General features: G+C 40.0%; 1 protein-coding gene across 4 annotated transcripts in view; it reads right to left on the bottom strand.

Annotated features, from left to right (window-relative positions):
- Window positions 1-18,668, bottom strand: part of rmdn2 (regulator of microtubule dynamics 2) — a 54,529-nt gene that overhangs the window by 2,401 nt on the left and 33,460 nt on the right. For all 4 annotated transcript variants that reach the window (XM_085428781.1, XM_085428782.1, XM_085428780.1 and 1 more), the window contains exons 5-10: window positions 16,513-16,573; window positions 5,773-5,848; window positions 5,146-5,223; window positions 2,933-3,031; window positions 873-926; window positions 686-766 (exon numbers count right to left, since the gene is read on the bottom strand). In XM_085428781.1, the coding sequence (XP_085284907.1) occupies window positions 686-766; window positions 873-926; window positions 2,933-3,031; window positions 5,146-5,223; window positions 5,773-5,848; window positions 16,513-16,573 (449 nt within the window). The remainder of the gene's footprint in view (window positions 1-685; window positions 767-872; window positions 927-2,932; window positions 3,032-5,145; window positions 5,224-5,772; window positions 5,849-16,512; window positions 16,574-18,668) is intronic.

An 18,668-nucleotide genomic window follows, 5' to 3' on the forward strand; every position in this document is an offset into this window, starting at 1 on the left:
TTATTACCAAACTTGCCATTACTGTGCATTTAGGTGACCATGATGAGACAGACAGAGTCTGGTTGGCTCAGATGCTGGCAGTTGTCGCTGCAGTCTACCGGTAGCGTCTCCTTTCAGGCCAGGATAGACGAATGTCACCGAGCAGTGACTAAGTTTGTGGTAAAAGGCTCGCACCCATTTGCCACAGCAGATGCCCCCGATTTTTGGTAAGTGAATGTGTTTAATTGTAGGCAGGGACATTACTGGATATTCTTGTGTAATTGCTACAGAATAATTTATGTTATACTTTGTTATTGCTACAGAAGAATATTTATTTTACAATTACAATTTTTTCCCCGGGGACCCTGTGACACCCCACTGAAGAGCCACAGGCTGGATCTCTTAAGGATCTCTTAAGATCTCACTGTTGGGTTTGTAAAGCCGTGCTAATCCTAAATTTCTACCTTGTTCAAAGAGAAGATATAAAACAAAGTTCTAAGCAAATCGACCTTAGTGTTCTCCTTTGTTTTAAAAAAGAATCGATAAGAGAATCGATAAAGAATCGAATCGTTAAACAGAATCGAAAATGGAATCGGAATCGTGAAAATCTTATCAATACCCATCCCTAGCTATGATGCGTTTTTGCTAGCTGGATTAGATGAGGCAAAAACAAACGGATCTGAATACAGACGGTCCTGAAGTGTACCTCTTTGGATTCAGCACTCATTGAACAAGCAGCTTGACACATCTTCTTAGCCTTTTCGCACTGACCCAAGTCTTTGTAGCACTACCAAAGAAAAGACCCAGAACTGTCAAACGACTGTTTTGTCCTATTAGCATCTGTAAAACGGTTTATATTTCACAATCCAAGTACTGATATGTTTAGTACTAACCTTAGCCAGAAACACATAGTTGAGTTTAGAATAAGCTGGATGGAGCTCCTCGACCTGGTTAAAAACACAGACAAGAAAAGTTTCATAAGACTTAGTTAGACATAGTTTTCCAACGACCGCAAAAGACGCTAACATTTGTAGCATAGAAATAAAAAGCTAAGGTGCAAGTGCAAAAAAACAAAACAAAAGCGGTTAGAAGCAGCACCAAAAGGAATCCAATCCCCAAAGACACCACATGAGCCCATGTCCAATTTCAGAGAAGAAATAAAATACTTTTAAAACCGGTTACAACAGTTTTGACCTCTTAAGTCTTTTCCCCATTAGCTAACCAGAGCTAGTAACCAATGAGAAGTCCCAAGAACAAACGTTGACTTCGAATACCAACATGTCTACTGTGAAAGAAACAAACAACTAAACACATGCTGGAGTCATAAATAAGGCACCACAATAAAAGTCCACAAAATAAACGTCCATCTTTTATATACAGTTTATAGATTAGGTCAAAAACATTCACATCACAGTCTGGACCTACACCAGAACTATTACTAGATTTTGACAGACCAGACTTTATCTTTCTATTTTAATCTGTGCCGCTTTTTCTTTGTTTTTTTTTCTTATGGTAGGTAACGTATGTACACGTGTGATATTCAGCCAATCAAATCCTTTATTCAGCACATGAATACAGAAAATCCCACAAGACAGCCAGCTGTTGACTACATACAGACACTGACACAGATATAGTGATATACTGTTGAGCTACTTCAAAATATGTTGCATTGCATTAAAATGTATGCAATGCAACACAATGCAAGTTTGTTCAGTTGAGTTGAGGCGCTCCAACTCAGTACTTAGACAAAAGCAGACATATCAGCAAATTCCTCTGAACTGAGTGTCAAGCTAATCACACAGACAGAATCACTGTCTAAAAACGATAAAAGCCATGCTGTCATGACTTTCATTCACGTCTGTAATAACAGCTTCTGTTACTAACTGAAGCGTGTGCTTTTGGACTACACATGAATATTTTGATTTCACAGAGCTTGCTTTCATTCTGAGAATTCGATCTTCACACAGAAGGAGTAACAAGTTTAGTCTGCAGCATTAAATATGTCAAGAACGGAGCCGCATCTCTACACTAAGCTCTAGCAAGGCTGGGGAGGTGTATAATGTTTTAGTTAAAGCTTCTCCAGGTCACTGGTGACATGTTGTAACTGTGACCACCTGAATCAAGCTTATGGTCTAGAAGACATGAAGATGAGGCATGCATAGGAATATTGGCCAAAAGCAAAAGTAATTTCCCCCACTACATAAACATTTCCAATGTAGGAACAGAGATTAAGCCTTTCTAAATACAGAGGGTTTGGGCTTTAAAAACAGGGAACAGATGCAACCTGCAGGCAAATTGCAACGTAGCACAAGACAAACAGGGGTGTGATTTAAGTGTTTCATAACTGAGGTCAGAACAAGTATTCAGTTAAATAGTACAAAAACATAAACCACTGAATAAGAAATAAGTCTCACTTCTTGGTTTGAGGACATGGACTGAATATTACATATAACCATCATGCTTAACTTTCTTGGTAAACTTTAAACCTCAGACGGCTACGCCCATTGTTTGTGCTCAGAAATGATTGCTCTTATTTGTACAGTTCATCGTGCTTCACCCCACTCTCTGACTTTGCCTCAAACACTTTATTCAGATGTGGACAGCAATATGCTGTCCACATCTGTATGAATAAATAAATAAATAAATATCTCGAGAGAGAGAGAGAGAGAGGATGTGGAGGGTGAAGGTAACAGTGGTCCCCGTGGTAATCTGAGCACTAGGTGCGGTGACTCCCAAGCTAGGCGAGTGGCTCCAGCAGATCCCGGGAATAACATCGGAGATCTCTGTCCAGAAGAGCGCAGTCCTGGGAACAGCTAAGATACTGCGCAGGACCCTCAAGCTCCCAGGCCTCTGGTAGAGGTCCCGAGCTTGAAGGATAAACCGCCCGCAGGGGCGTGCTGGGTGTGTGTGTATAAAACATCGCAGAATAGCTTAAGAAACAAAACACCAGTACCTTAAGGAAATTCTTCAGTGCGTCTTCAACTGTGGCGCTTGGTGGTTCTCCAAACAGAGTTGAAGCAACTTTCCTCTCAATCCACGATAACTGAGACACCTGAAAACAAACATCACCAATCAGAAGAAAATTGGCCACCTTGGCTTAACATTAATGGATGAGAGGGGTAATGCTACAGTCAAAGGCATCAAGTCAGTGATGAAATAGTAACAAGTTGGAGGCAGTCTAATTTCAGTTTGCAGCTGAATTGGTTGAATTAATCTTTACATGTAATCTGTTTATGACATGACGATTAAATGTGATAGAATGGCAAATCTTTGCCACTATTCTAACAACTCATCTGCATAATGTCTCTTTGCAACAGGGGACTGAACTCTTGTTGCCAGCATGTTGTATTCTAGTTATATTTCTATGTAAAAGCAGGGTTTCTGTGGGCCGCTCTTATTTTGCAGCGATTGTGTCACTATTTGTGGATGAATTTCTGAAGTTCTGTTTTATACCTATCAGGTTCCGACTATACTCTGAATGTACAGTGATGGAAAAAGTATTTTCGCCTTTGTGATTTCTTATTTTCTTCCACATTTTCACACTTAAATGTTTCAGCTCGTCTATCTTTGTCTGATTCTAAAAATTTTACGTGAAAACCTTCGCAAGAAATGCAAAAAACTTCCATCCAGTTTTGACTCGTGTGACTGAGCCATAAAAAGCAGTGCATCACCGCCCCTTGTAGCTAATATTTAAAAGCCTATTTTCTGACAGTGAATGAAAATTAACTCATTCACTGCCAGCCATTGGCAGTGAATGAGTTAAACCCATTAACTCATTCACTGCAATTGACGGCTATAGACGTCAATGGCAGTGAATGAGTTAAAGAACTGTTGTGAATAACAAAGACAATTAAACTTTCACAAACTTTCACACATCCTCTGACTTTTGACATAAAAAACAAACAAAAATAAACCCCCCAAAGAATTAGGTGTAGGTACAAACTTCTAAAGAACACTTAGTAATGTACGTATATATGTATACATGTGAGCCAATATTTATAACTTTGACCCTATGTGGATCATAGAAATCTAGAATAAAGTCAAACTTGCGCACACAATTCTTAATTTTTAGAGTTATTAAAGACGAATGTTGTAAAATCTAGAGAAAGAACAGTTCTAAGAAATCATTAAAAGCCCAAAATGACCCTGACATTCATGCCAGTGATGATTGTATGTAAACGTATGACCACAGCTGTATTGCTGCCATCTCTTGAGCTGTTTAGGTAATGTTGATGTTCAGTATGTGACATCCAAAACACCCTGGATAATGTATAAAACAGCAGCATCTCAGACCAAAACAAATGGTCTCATTTGACTCTGATATACACAACATGTAATAGAAATGACATCTCTGAACAAATATGAAGAAATGTAACAGTTAAAACATAGATTAAAATAATCTGCACCCATTTACCAGCAGGACTGGTTACATATCATTTTTCAGAACTCTTACAGCCAACTTCCTGTTATTTTACTAGTGTTTCCATGACAACGGGCACCCCCGTCCACTTCTGCTCTGCTACTGACACCTTTTGCAGAAGAATGTCACCAGCCAGCAGCAGCTTCAGCCTCACACAGTCATCAGAGCTGTATCTAACTCCAGGTGTAGAATTGCTCTGGCAACATCAGGAAATTTCAAACAGAGATGCTGGCTGAATGTGAACAGTAGGTCATTGTTTAACATGAATGCCCCGTAGACAGCCCGTAAAATACAACCCCTGAAAATATCAGGTGTTATGAGCAGCTCATAAAACAACAGGAACCGTCAAAAGCAGAACGTCTGGAAATTTCGATCTAAACAACAGCAATTCATCATGTTACGTGCGTTTCTGAAAAGACTAGACAGTTACAGAAACAATCACGTGCTGCATCCCAAATGACTGCAGCTACCGAGCGAACACGAGCCAAACAGAAACAGGATGAAATTATCTCCCTGGTACAATCTGATTTAAAGCTAACAATGGATGGTGTTAACCTCCCATAGCGCTCTCTGTGAATATCGCAGAGGGAAAAACAAACCTTGAGGAAACCTAAACAGTGGAAATGAATGAGGGGAAACCGTGGGTGGGTTAGCATAGGGAGGTGGGAGGTCACGCAGACACGCTAGCCTTCATAAATGTACATCATATTGAGCAGAGATAGAGATGTGCTGTACTGGTCACATACAGCGTAGCACCAGCGGCCCAGAAGGTAGTAGGACAGCGGGTCCTGCGGCTTCAGCTCAATGGCTTTATCCAGATGATCCTGAGAAGAGAAGCAGACAGACAGAGAGAAGATTTTCACTGTTGATTCATAGCACAGCTGCACCGCCTTCTGTTCTGACCTGATCTGTCCTGCTTCACCAACCCACAAGTATTTCACAAACACCTCTCACACACGCGATCTAGTCGAGCTACCGCACACTCCTGGCTGTCACACACCCTCCCTCGTTCTTTCCATTCTTCTTCTGTTTTTTTTTTTTTTTTTTTTTAAATATCTTCCCTCTCCAGGGCTCTATCTCTCGCTTTCACCTGTCAAAGAGTTTTGAGGGAAAACAGTGTTTGCTAGAGGCTGCTGACAGAAGATAAAATGCTACGTGCTGCTGTTCCACACTCTGATGCAACTTAATGACTGTAGGAGGGTCTTATTGGCTTAAACTGTGAAAATGACCATTCCTCTTTAGCCTAAGCACATGGAGAATGCAATGCCCAATATGCATAAATAGATGTAAAATGCATTGTTTGCATTATATTATTATTTGACCATTCCAAGAATTTGCAAGGTCAAAACTAGCTCTCCGTTCACATGCCTTACCTTAAAGACGTATCCGTTCTTTATCTTGTTTTGGATGGTGTCATATTCGGCCATAATTCCACACATGATGGCATACCTGTGGGGAGACACTGCTATTAGAGGTTCAGGCCATCCTACTCTTAAACAAGCTATGTGAAGAAACACCCCAAATAACCCTAAACAAACAAATCGTACCAAACAGCAAATTAATATTTAATGTTTTCAAGCCTGTATGATATCATAAAGGGTTCAAGGAACTGAAGTTGCAGGAACCGTATTGGCAATTCTTCTAACCCTTCTGCTTATTTATTATTTGGCACCAAATTTGTTGTGTGCAATAAAAACCTTTGAGTTCTGGAAACATGAAAGTTCATGAAGTGCTTCCAGGTCATCCAACACTCAGACCCAAAAACTTGAGGTGGTGCTGAAATAAGTTTTACAATTACATTCTACCCTTATAAATATATAAATGGAATGAAAACAGCCAGATCCTAGGATCCAAACTGCATATTTTTATTAATTATATTCTGTATTTGTTTTTATTGCGTAAACCATCCATGCAACTGGGACATTTGTCACACCACTGTGCTATAACACTGCAACTTGAGCCTTGGCTCTCTGTGCTTGGTGCTTCTTCAGGCATAGTACAAGTTTCTAAACAACAGAGGGGCCATGACTAAATTCAGGTGTAAAATGTAGTTATTGTTGTAAAGGTTGTGTGGTTTATTTGCAGCAAAACTCAGTTTCTATCTATATTTTTTACCAGATTGAAAGGAAACTAGCCTTAAAAGGAAAACCTAACCTCTAACATCTTTAGCTTTTCACACAATTTGGATTTTAAGCAAAACAACGGCAGCATCAGGCATTCTCGGTTCCCCAGTTCTGACAAAACAGAAGTTAAACAATGATATTTTGCAGGGGGCGGTGAGAAGCACAGAGATGGTCAGCAGCACCTCACAGTCACACCACCTTTTCTTTGGGTCACTAACAACCAAAGGGCCTCCAAAAAACCCACCATACTCAGTGGTCTGTGGAAAGACTCCTCATTAGACAGCACCAGCAAAGATAAGCTGCTCCACCTTATTCCCCCGCTCTCTAATTAATACGCTGGCCTTGGACCAGTGGGCAGGTGGAAGCGAAACAAAGGGCGATTTCAGCTCTGGGATCTGTAAGTCAGCATGACACCGAGGGTTCGGAGAAGAGAGGAGTGAGCTGATCAAAGCCTTTTCACTGCACGGCTGCTTTAATCCTGCTGGTACTCTGTCAAACACCACCGAGCAACATAAACACCTTGTTATATGAAGGATCAGTGTGTGCAAAGGTCATCTGACAGCGTCGCCTGACACGGTGGCGGTGATGGGAGATGGAATCTACAACTGTACGTGTGTACTACAGTGTCTGGTATGTGTGAGTAGATTTTTTTTAGCGCAGTATAATGAAATGATGGGGGCTATGAAGTAAACTGCAGAGTATACTACACGATTAGCAGGTAATTACTAAATTAAGATCATGACGGCAGAAAGATTAATCTTATGAGCAAAGGAGGAGATTTCATTCAGCTGAGAATGTTCCAACTATTATCTGATCGGTATCTGATGAAAATAAATTCACAATCATTTTGGTTATGGTTGGATGAAACATCATAAAACATGAATCTTCACACGAACTACTCACACTTACTGGAAAATTGTCAGAGATGAGACACGCGTTAATCACATCACTTTTAAATGCTTTAAATTGGCCAAACACGGGCAGATGTAACTTTAAACAAAAAAGACGTGTTTATTTTTCTTAAGTGGAGCAGGGTGTGCCCATGCGCCCACTGGTTGGCGCTTGATGAGTGGAGCGCTCTACAACATCAGAGGAGCAGAGATGCTATCTGTCTGCAGTTGTGCTGCCTGGCTTCCAATGAAAACACACAGCTGGATGTAAATGCTTTGAGCAAATCTTTGACTGGCAACTAAATATCTGCAGATAGGAAACCAAGCCACGACACAGTTGGTTTGCACGTGACCGTTTCACTTAAAAAAAAAAAGTAAATTAGTAGTTAAAAGCTGCTCACAGTATTTAATGGTTCACTGTTAGCAAAGAGTTAAAGCAAAAGTTTTTCGTTGGACATTGCTGCTTTTATAGTCACTTCCAGTCCGCTCTTTATAACTGACCATTTTTTTCTCCCTTGCTTCTTAAGATGCTCAACGGTGACCTATGAATCGTTCAGGCACAAAAAAAAAGGAATAACCCAGTGTTGAGTCTACAGATAACAGACAACTTAGCAAAGAACAATTTTAAATTGCATCTTTATGCACTTTGTTTCTACCATCCTGTTGCAAAAACACTTAATTTGTTCCATTTTCTTTAGCTGATCATCTATAAAAATGCCACAGAGTTTGACAGGCTTAGGATATTTATTTTAGACCATTAAGATGATTCTCAAAGGGGTATTACCTGAAAACTAAACAGTAACTCAAAGCCATGTCCTTAAGAACTGGGAGACACTGACACAGGGCCTGAGAGAGCCATCTGGCCCTTCATTTTATCCATCTACTGTTGACTGAAGCCGTATCAATAAAGGTCTCACAGGAGAAGCAGCGTTCAAAGAGTGATTCTTAAGGAAAGGAAACACGGAGCAAAGGTTGAACGACGGTTAATCAAACAATAACTTGTCTTAAAATCAGTTGCAACATGTTTTATGGAGTGATGAATCCAAATATGAAGTTTTTGGTTCAAATTGTAACCAGAATAGATTGAGATGGTCAGCTCGAAAACATAGTGGAGGCTCTGGCATGGACTACATTATTGACAAATTTTCATCCACAATGCTTGCTTAATTTTCCACATGACAATGATCCCAAACAGAACAAAAAGGCAACCAACAAGACAGAGCTTTGAATGTCCTGTAAGAAATATGGAGTACTATTCCTGAAAACTACTTGAAGTACTGAAAAATAAAGGTGTGTGTGCTATGTGTGTAGATTGTTCCTGTATAAAATGTCTCAAATCTCTTGAATGGATTAAATAAATTCAACAATTTGATATGTTTTGTAACTTTATAAATAGAATGTCATTGCTTCAGCGTGTCAACATGAGGATTAGCCGTTTTGGTGTTTGTTACCCAATCTCTGTAAATTAAATTCTGCTGTGATTAAACTATAAAGCAATGTTTTGACATTGTGGCAGCAATTTTTGAAATACTTTTAGACAATAATAATTAACCATGAAAATCTATCTACAAATACGTACATCAAAAAGTCCAATGGGCTCTAATGACATACATGCATTATGTACGTGTTGCAATATGCTGATGTGATTAAATGCAATAAATCTAGACAGTAACAACACGAGGAGACCAAATACAACCAAAGAAGAGCAACTAAGATCAATTATTTCCCAGGTGACAGCTGTGGGAAAGATTGCCCAACATTCAGCTTACTGCAAAGACATATTTTAGCCTCCCACTCAATGATTAACACCAACATTCAGCATGAAGCAATTCAAACAGTGTTTACTAACACATGTTCCCCAAGAAAAGATTTGGTAGAGTAGCTAATTATTGGACCATTATTGGACCAGCAGCTGGACTGTGGGAAGTAAGCAGATGTCTGTCTGGGTTAGAATCTGCAAACACCATACAGGAGATCAAGTGTGGCATTTTGGGGTTTATTGTCACTCTGTGAAAACAGGATTGAAATGCACCAGATCCTCAGTGGAGTGTGGGCAGAGGGTAAGTGGAGGGAGTGTATGAGGAAATTAGATGCGAAGGTGTACAAAGGTGCGTTTGCCCTTAGGGTCTACCTGCTGTTGTTTATCCTTTCATTTTTACTGATAGTTGAAATTCTATCTCATATTTGAGTCTCTAAGGCAAGAAAAGAAAAAGGAATCAGGAAAGAGTACAATAACAGGAGGACAGAGCTCTTAATTGTGCAAGGTCAGCCTACGTTGTTAACAGACTCAATATCACCGACTATACTTGGCAAAAAGCCCCAAGTCTCAGCTGCATGGAAGAAGCAGCAGATTGACTTTCACATCCAAACACACAGAGCTCATTGAACTTTACACCATCAGGCACCTGTTCAGACTAAAAGCCGTACAGAAACAGGAGGAGAAACTTGAGGAATTTCGGCTAACCTGTGTGAGAGTATGCGAGTTTGCTCAAGACAAAATTAGTTGATTTTGTTTTTCTATGCGTGGGAGACGAAATTCATGGCACGATAAGTGTTCCAACGGTGTACAAAGAGGTGTGAAGTTTAAGCAGACACAGGCTTTCCAAGGCTGCTGGGAACACAGCACAGTGCTGCCACCAATTATGAGGCACGTGTTTAAAATTAGGGTTGTCATTGCAAAGTTCAAAGTTACTCCATCCTCCTGTCCTCCTCTGTCTCCCTGCTTAATCCGTGGGTCTTTGTATCATCAGTGAGGCTCTAAAGTCGGGGATTTACTTTGGATCAATGAAAATGCACCTATATACAAAGCCAGAGATACAAGAATGCCATCACGCCTCCCGTCAGTCAGATTACACAAACCGGCCTCCACGCTCAATGTCCCCAAAGCCCCACACGTATGCGTATGCATTCATCTAATGTCATACACGTGGTCAATACATTAGCCCTGTAAATAGACACAATAGCTATAGACTGAGTGCTTTTGAAAACTGAAACCTGGGAGAGGAGAAATTGAAGTATTAAGAGTTGACATGGACATAAAATTTATTTTAGTGCGGAGTACACTGGTAGTATGCAGGGGTAGAGGTGCTCTTTGAATAAGTTAAGTGCCTCTACACACATCCAACTTCAAAAGAGTCCTTATTCACCTTCTACTCAAAAAGACTGCATGACATAATGGGAAAGTATGTGTAATCTCTCCTAAGGTGACCACTGTTACCTCATCACTTAAAGCCTTAAACAACCATAAAACCCCAGAGAGGATGTGTTTTGTTCTTGTATGAGGTCCTACTGTCTCCAAACTTTGGTTAGTTATTATTTTTTAACAATAGTTTTAAATAAGGAAGTCATTTTTTTTGTTTTTAGTATAATCCTTGTTTTTGATGGAGGTGTAATGATGACGTCAACATCAACGTTATCAAACGTAGACACATAAAAAGAGGTTTCTTGATTTCTTTTTTAAAAACGGAATGTTGTTTCTTAATTTTTTAACAATATTATTCAATTCATTCCAATTTTATTTATATTGTGCCAAATCACAACAACAGTTGCCTCAAGGTGCTTTTAGAGTATAGCTACTATAGTAAGGTCATAACTTTAGCATTAACTTTATTCTACATAACCACATGTAAACATACACACAATGAAGACCCTTTGATCTATAACTTGTTACCGACATATTCCTAACTACATTTGCTTATATACCAATATTTGCTAGCAATTTGCGAGCAACAGATATGGTTGATACACTGGTCATTCGTCATTTCATTACTGTCAGTCTCACTGCTTTAAAAAAAATGAAAACAAAACAGAAACACAAAACAGTGCTTCACTGAAACTGTGAACCAAGCTGAAACAGAAAACTAAGAGTTCAGTAAAGTTTTTCTACTATTTCTGCAGAATGTGTCATCTCTCTTAACTGGGGATGGGTACCGCTGTCCGGTTCTGACATAAACGGTAGTAACCAGACCGAAAAGCAGCGCACATTTCGGTGCTTTATTTCGGTGCTTTTTTTCCCTGAGCTGTGATACACTTCTAGCCAATAATTTTACGTTTCCGAGGATAGTAGGCGGGTCCAGGTACGTACGTTCTGTTAGAGCAGAGCTACAGATTAAAAATGCCCAAGGCGAAGCGGTCAAAAGTCTGGCTGTACTTCACAGCAAAAGATGCAAACTCAGCAGCCTGCAACAAGTGCTTTAAGCTGATACTGTGATACTGTCAAAGGAGGTAACACCTCAAATCCGATGAAACACCTGGCGCCGCATAGCGTTTTTTTTTAAAAGCCCAGAAATGCGCCGTATGATAGCTTGCTGCGAGACCTCACACCGAGCACATCTACTGCGGGTGGGTTGCCTGTTATCGGACCCGGAGTTAGCAATATCCCCCAAAAACACGAAGAGGAGAGTCCTGGCCCCTAGCCCTGTCAGTGTAGCAGAAATGATGACGGATGATGATGCAGCAGCAGCCGTTCTTCTCTGCGTGAGTAGCTTAATGTTGTTCGAGTGTAATTTACGTTGAGTAGGCTAACCACGTTATTACATTAATGCACGTAAGGTGAACTAGCAAACACCATCATAGCTACATGCGGCTGTCTTCTTGTTTGATGGCAGATACTCCCTTCACCCTGGCCAAAAAGGCTAAAATGACCAAAGAAAAAGTGGGAAACAGTTAAACATGAGAGGTTTTGGACAAAGTTTGTGTTTTTTCCCATTGATTAAGCACTGCTTCCAGCCAAGAGTGATACCATATATGCCCCATAGCTGCAGAAAAAGCTAACATTGTTATCTTTTTACAAAAAACCAGCTGAACATGAGAGGTTTTTGGACCAATTTTGTGTTCTCCAGTCTTTAAGCACAGTTTGAGCACCGGCACCGTTTCAAAAGTACCGATTTGGCACCGGTATCGGATAAAACCTAAACGATACCCATCCCTACTCTTAACTCTTGGCACAATCAGTCAACGCATCATTAAAAGGCAGACCAAGCTTCCAGGTTGGATTTACTTGTCATGCCGTTTGTACCAGGTAACAAAAATCGGGAGTTTCCCTAGAAGAAGAAGAAATACTGAAGCATGCCAGCAGGTGTGACATTATTTAAGGTGGGTGACACTGACAACAGTAAGGATTTGCTTACCTCATTAATTGAAACTTTAAACATAACACAGCAAATTGTAATTTTTTTGCGTTAGATCTATTTTGATCTGGTATCATTCAGAGTATACAGTATTGGCTGGGCGTAATGAATGAAGTAACATAACGGGTGGGGTTCTATAAGGAGTAGTTCTGACTATGGCAGTACAAACATTTCAAAAGCTTGACCAAAAAAGACAACACCCATCTATTGAAGATGAGACAACCAGAAGATACTGCTTATTGTCCACGTGTTAGCTGTGTAATGGATTCAGTATGTGTCCAAGTCTTGGTCATGATGGAGACAAGTGCTGAAAAGTAAAAGGCTTGGAAGATTTTTTTTGGCAAAAAATATTCAGTTATGTTTTTAAATAGTTTGAATTTGAATATACAAATATTTAACTTGAGCATCTTGACATTTTCACTAAATTCACACAAGAATCCAATAGAAATTTGCAGCAACATTTACTTTGCATTTATGTTGGAGAATTCTCCTCACGTTGCCGTGCGTACTTTATCTGAAAGGTAAGAATGTCAAATCTTGTCATAAGAAATTGTTTTTCTCCAAGTGACAGTGGATATTTTCTAAGGCTTTGATGCAAGTGAGAAAGGCTACTTTAGTGTCCATTAAACCTTGATCACGTTTCTCAAAATAATGTCCTTTAATGACCTTGTAGTACCATATCACCCCATTAGAGCACTTCGCTCTCGCACTGGCCTACTTGTTGTTCCCAGAGTATTTAAGAGTATTTAAAAGTAGAATGGGAGGGAGAGCTTTCAGTTTTCAGGCACCTCTTCTGTGGAAACAGCTTCCAGTTTGGATTCGGGAGACAGACACTATCTCTACTTTTAAGATTAAGCTTCAAACTTTCCTTTCTGCTAAAGCATATAGTTAGGGCTGGACCAGGTGACCCTGAATCTTCCCTTAGTTATGCTGCAATAAGCGTAGGCTGCTGGGGGATTCCCATGATGCATTGAGTTTTTCCTTTCCAGTCACCTTTCTCATTCACTATGTGTTAATAGACCTCTCTGCACTGAATCATACTTGTTATTAATCTCTGTCTCTCTTCCACAGCATGTCTTTATCCTGTCTTCCTTCTCTCACCCCAACCGGTCGCAGCAGGTGGCCCCGCCCCTCCCTGAGCCTGGTTCTGCCGGAGGTTTCTTCCTGTTAAAAGGGAGTTTTTCCTTCCCACTGTTGCCAAAGTGCTTGACAATAGGGGGTCATACCATTGTTGGGTTTTTCACTGTATGTATTATTGTAGGATCTACTGTACAATATAAAGCACCTTGAGGTGACTGTTGTTGTGATTTGGCGCTGTATAAATAAAGTTGAATTGGAATTGAATTATATCATGAGCAGTAAAAGATACAGTAAAGGTAACAAAATTGTTTATGTTGTCCGTTTTTGAATTATCTTCAAGTTCCCTACAATAAATGTTATGTAGTAAAGAATACTAGGGATTCAAAACATTTTCTTCCATGATCCAAACTTAATTTCCTGATGGAGAAATCATGTCATTTAGAACTGCTGTCAAGGGGAAAGGCAAAGTCCTTCGAAGTAAACTAGACAGTTGACTAGTTATTCATTTCAGTGAGCCACTGGCTCGATGTTTCGGTTAGACTTTTGAATCATTTTACCACTTAGAGTAGACCAAGCAATTTGTCCCTTTCTAATCATGATGCCCTATTACACTACCTGGAATACTATTGGCTGCAATAGACACACCCCACCGTGAAGCATATTTGGCCTAGAAAAGCCAGGGTAGGTGTAGAGACATACTTTATGTGATATGCCATGCAAACTGCAGATACAACAAAGCAGGTTTGTTTAGACAGTCCCCCTCACCCAACCTGCTCGACTGTCACTCATAGATGCAAGGGTGACAGGAGTTTACTGGCAGCCATTTATAAATCCACTGCAATTTCAATAACGATTTGGGCTTTCAATTTTCAGTTGTGCCTACACCGTTTATCACTTTTACATCTTTGACTTCCAGGTAAATCGCAATCAATCAATTTAAACACCTTAAATGAGGTCACACGGCAGAAAAAAGGTCCAAAAAGACATTCTTTCACTGGTATGTAAAGTCTATAAGTAGTTTCAGTGGCTGAGCAGAAACTGACTGGCAGCCTGTTTAATCAACATCTGTGAAACTGTGACAAGCTGAACAGCATTCAGGAAAACAGGTGACAAGTTTTCTCACGGCATCAGTACACTAAGTAAACAGTTACCTCAGACATAAACTTCCTTGCAACACTGCCTGGCACCGTCCCCACTCCCTGCCTCCTCCCTTCCCAAAGTGCAGCTTTACCTACTTTGCTCTGTCCGTTCAACTTAGATGCTGTTTATGCTCGGTTTAAGAATCTTACAAATTCCATCAGTGGATATAGGATTAAGAATTAAGGTTTTTTCTTTTTTCAAAGCCGTTCCTCTTAATTAGCTAAACAAACACAGCCTTATTTTTCACCTGCTGTCTCGAGTGCTGCGGTATGTGCATGAGCTAATGCTAATTATTCCCTAACGAACAGAACAAATAGGACTTCTGGTGCAAGCGGGCCGTTTTCTGTGAGAGAACTTTGTGTGCCTATACATAAAGTAACCACATAATCTCAATTACACTGGACACTCATTTATGAAATGCAAGTACCAGTAAACACTTTAAATTGGAAACGTTTTTTAGAATGGCCTCCATTAAGGACAAGTTTAAAAAAAAAAATAAAAAAGCTAGATAAATGTGCTCGCATTTTATTGGAGCTGTGCGCGCGTGTGTTCTGAAGAAATCATAACTGTATCTAGTGCAATTTTCATCTCTCCGTTTCAGCCACAGATTCCATCAGTCAAGTTTTGACATGAGCAGTGTTTCAGATGGAGGAATGCATTGGGGCCTGCACAAATACAAACGGGATGCACGCCATCAGGCCCACTATGCAGAGCTAATTAAAAGCAAGGGGATTTTTGCTTGAGTCACAGACTGACTGGGGTGGTGTACAAGTGGAGAGGAGGTATTCCTGATATCCTTTCCTTTAATTTGTCCGGGGATAATCTGTGACTGCCACTTACACTAAGGACCACAGAGGACAAATAATAGTCATTTTGTCTGTTAGCGTCAGATTCAACAAAGGTATCATTAAATTATGCTGATGTTTTGTGACAAGAACATGTAAAATGAAAATAAATGCCTTGGAGCGACCTGTTCAGCAGCACATCCCTAAGCGCTGAATACGTACGGCTACAAACAATGCATGTACAACTTGCACTGCTGTGAAGCAACTAACAACCTGCAGAAAAAGTTAACTGTTGCAACTTCTGCAGACACGAGTTACTCCACTATAACCGTCAGTCGAACTGAGCCAAGGTTGTGCTTACATTCCTAAATTGGATGAGATGCTATCAGGTGGATGAGGGGCTGATCCGAAGGAAGGAGATGTTTGAGATGTAAGCTACTACTATCTGACAAGCATACATGCTTTCAAAGGATGCGGCAGTGCTCTGCTGAAGGACACCATTTCACTCGTATTTTACATATTGCAGGGCTTTCTGGTTGGGTGTAAAGCATAAACCAACAAATTCATATTTAAATTGCTTTTTTCATTTACCCGTGTGAGTTTTCTCTTTTCTTGTTCAAGCTGCATTTAGTAGGCTACCCAAAGGAAATGCCTGAGTCAGACGTTCATCTATTCAAACACAGAGGAACAGGCGCTCCAGGGTAACAAGTCACTCAACCCTACTGACACCTCTGATCTGGGGAAAGTACCTGCATTTGTGCTTTCATTTGGTCTCATAGCATTTAACTTAAAATTAGCTGGATTAGAAATCTGCATAACATTGATTCTCACATAATGGGACTTCTCTCATATTCAGGCTAAGCCTCATCTCAGACATCTTTCATTGCGAAAATCAGAAAGAGTTTATTGAACAGAAGAAAGTTGCATTTAAATGATAACAAGCATAAGGAAACGGCTCAGACCTACCACTGATGACTTTCAGCACATGTAGGATTTAAGTTCACTGCTTCCTCGCCAACTTTCTTCCCTGAGAGGAAAGAGAAAAAGACAGATAAACGGATAACGATCCTCTGCTGAAACATAAATCTGACACACACTCTGCAACCTGGACATTCTTGTTCTACGGGACGAAAGAACAGAGACTGGATTAGTACAATCAAGGGGTGTGTTGACTAAGAAAGCACAACAGGACACACATAAATCAAGAAGCATCAATGGGCACTGGATTAAAGCAATAAAACAGAAGTTACATCAAATGCAATCCAGGAAGACAGCTCAGTTTTTAATCCTTCATCACTTAGTGGAATGCGTTTCATTTTGTCCGCTCTATTAATATCTAAAAGAATGTTAAACATGATTCTTTGCTACTTAAAAATTTCAAGGCTTTGACACGTTCAAATGCTTTGAGACAGGTGCCTTAGCAGGAAGCACCTGGCTGGCTCTGCTTAGAGGTACAATGATGAGAAAGGATTACAGAGAAACAGGTCAGTCCAGTATGAAAACGAAAACAAACAAACAAAAAAAACAAAAAAACAAAACAGCCTCTGTTTGGAAAAATAAAACCCACTGTGGTCAAATGTAAACGATTAAGAATAAAGCAAATTAGGTCAAAGAACAAAGTGTTTGTTATCATTAAGTTAATATGAAAGTATCCTCTTTTTTGAGCGTATTACCTATGTACACAGGACAAAGATGGCAACATAAAAGGACAATTTTCTGAAGTTAACTTCAGACACAAGTATTGTAAATGCTCCTAGGGTCACCTAATCCTTTTAACACTTAAAGTAGCTCATAGGAGACATTTTGTTGTTACATTTTTTTAATTTATAGATAAAAATACACAAATGTCAGTTTTCATCTGGAACAGTCCAATCGTCAATTGAAAAACTGTCTTTGTTTCATTTAAGTGTACAGTACCATTAGCTCCACTGAGCCTACACTCACCTGCCACCTCATGGATTACACCTTGCTAGTATTGCTGCTTTGTGGCACAGATTCAACAAGATGCTAGAAACATTCCTCACAGGAATCCAGGAAATCCCACAGCCACTCTAATGGACTGAGCTCTGGTTACAGTGGAGGGTATTTTGAAGTCAGTGAACTCTGCCACGTTAGAGAAACCACTAACATCACTGAGATGACACGTTATCCTGCTGAAAGCAGCCATCAGAAGATGCACTTTGGTCATGACGGGATGGACACGGCCAATAACAACACTCAGATAGGTTGTTGCATCACACCACCGCCAACTGCCTGAACCTTTGATACAAGGCAGGATGGATCCAAGATTTTAATGCTGCTGACACCAAATTCTGACACAGCCAATCATTTTGTCAATCTTCTACTGTGTAGTTCTGGTGAGCCTCTGTGAACTGTAGCCTGACCATTCTCTGTTTTCAGACCTAAAGATGGCTGTGTGGAACAATCCCAGTAGATCAGCAGTTTCTGAAATACTCCGACCAGCCTGTGCTACAACGACTACACCACATTCAAAATCACCTTCAGTACTCATTCTGATGCTGAGTTTAAACTTCAGCAGGTTGTCTTGATCATGTCTACATTACTAAATGCACTAAGTTACTGATTACATGATTAGATATCCAGGTTAATGGGCATCTGTACAGATGTACCTAAAAGCAGCCATTGAGTTTATTAGAATTAGAACCTAGACTTGTTGAAATTAAAAAGATGAGGTACTAGACACCAATGTTTGGGGGTTTACGTTGAACAGAAATTAGAGTAAATGACTAGAATATAACACTATACAAGGATCTTTGCACTGGTCATTGCAGAAGTTGTGACTCAGTGCTGTTTAAAGAACTGAATTTTTCTAGAAGTGTTGTGTAATTAACTTAAGCAATATGCTTAACTGAAGATACTGAAGATACATGAACGTGTTGCATCCAAGCTAGTATGACAGATAAATACCAATCCAGGGCTATGTTTTGTCCAAGCTTGCCAAGCACTCCTGCCAATTCCCTGACATTGCTTAAAACCACATTTGGATTTGGGTATTCCAGATGAGACACTGACTTTTGAGGGTTGGCCAGTGTAACAGTCGGATTTATTATAAGATAACATCTCATATCCAGCGTAGAATGCTAGTCAAACGAGACATGAAA

This window comes from Rhamphochromis longiceps, linkage group LG13 (genome assembly GCF_057381845.1).
Source record: "Rhamphochromis longiceps isolate RC_006_pf linkage group LG13, R_longiceps_female_GT1.1, whole genome shotgun sequence".
Taxonomy (NCBI): Eukaryota; Metazoa; Chordata; class Actinopteri; order Cichliformes; family Cichlidae; genus Rhamphochromis; species Rhamphochromis longiceps.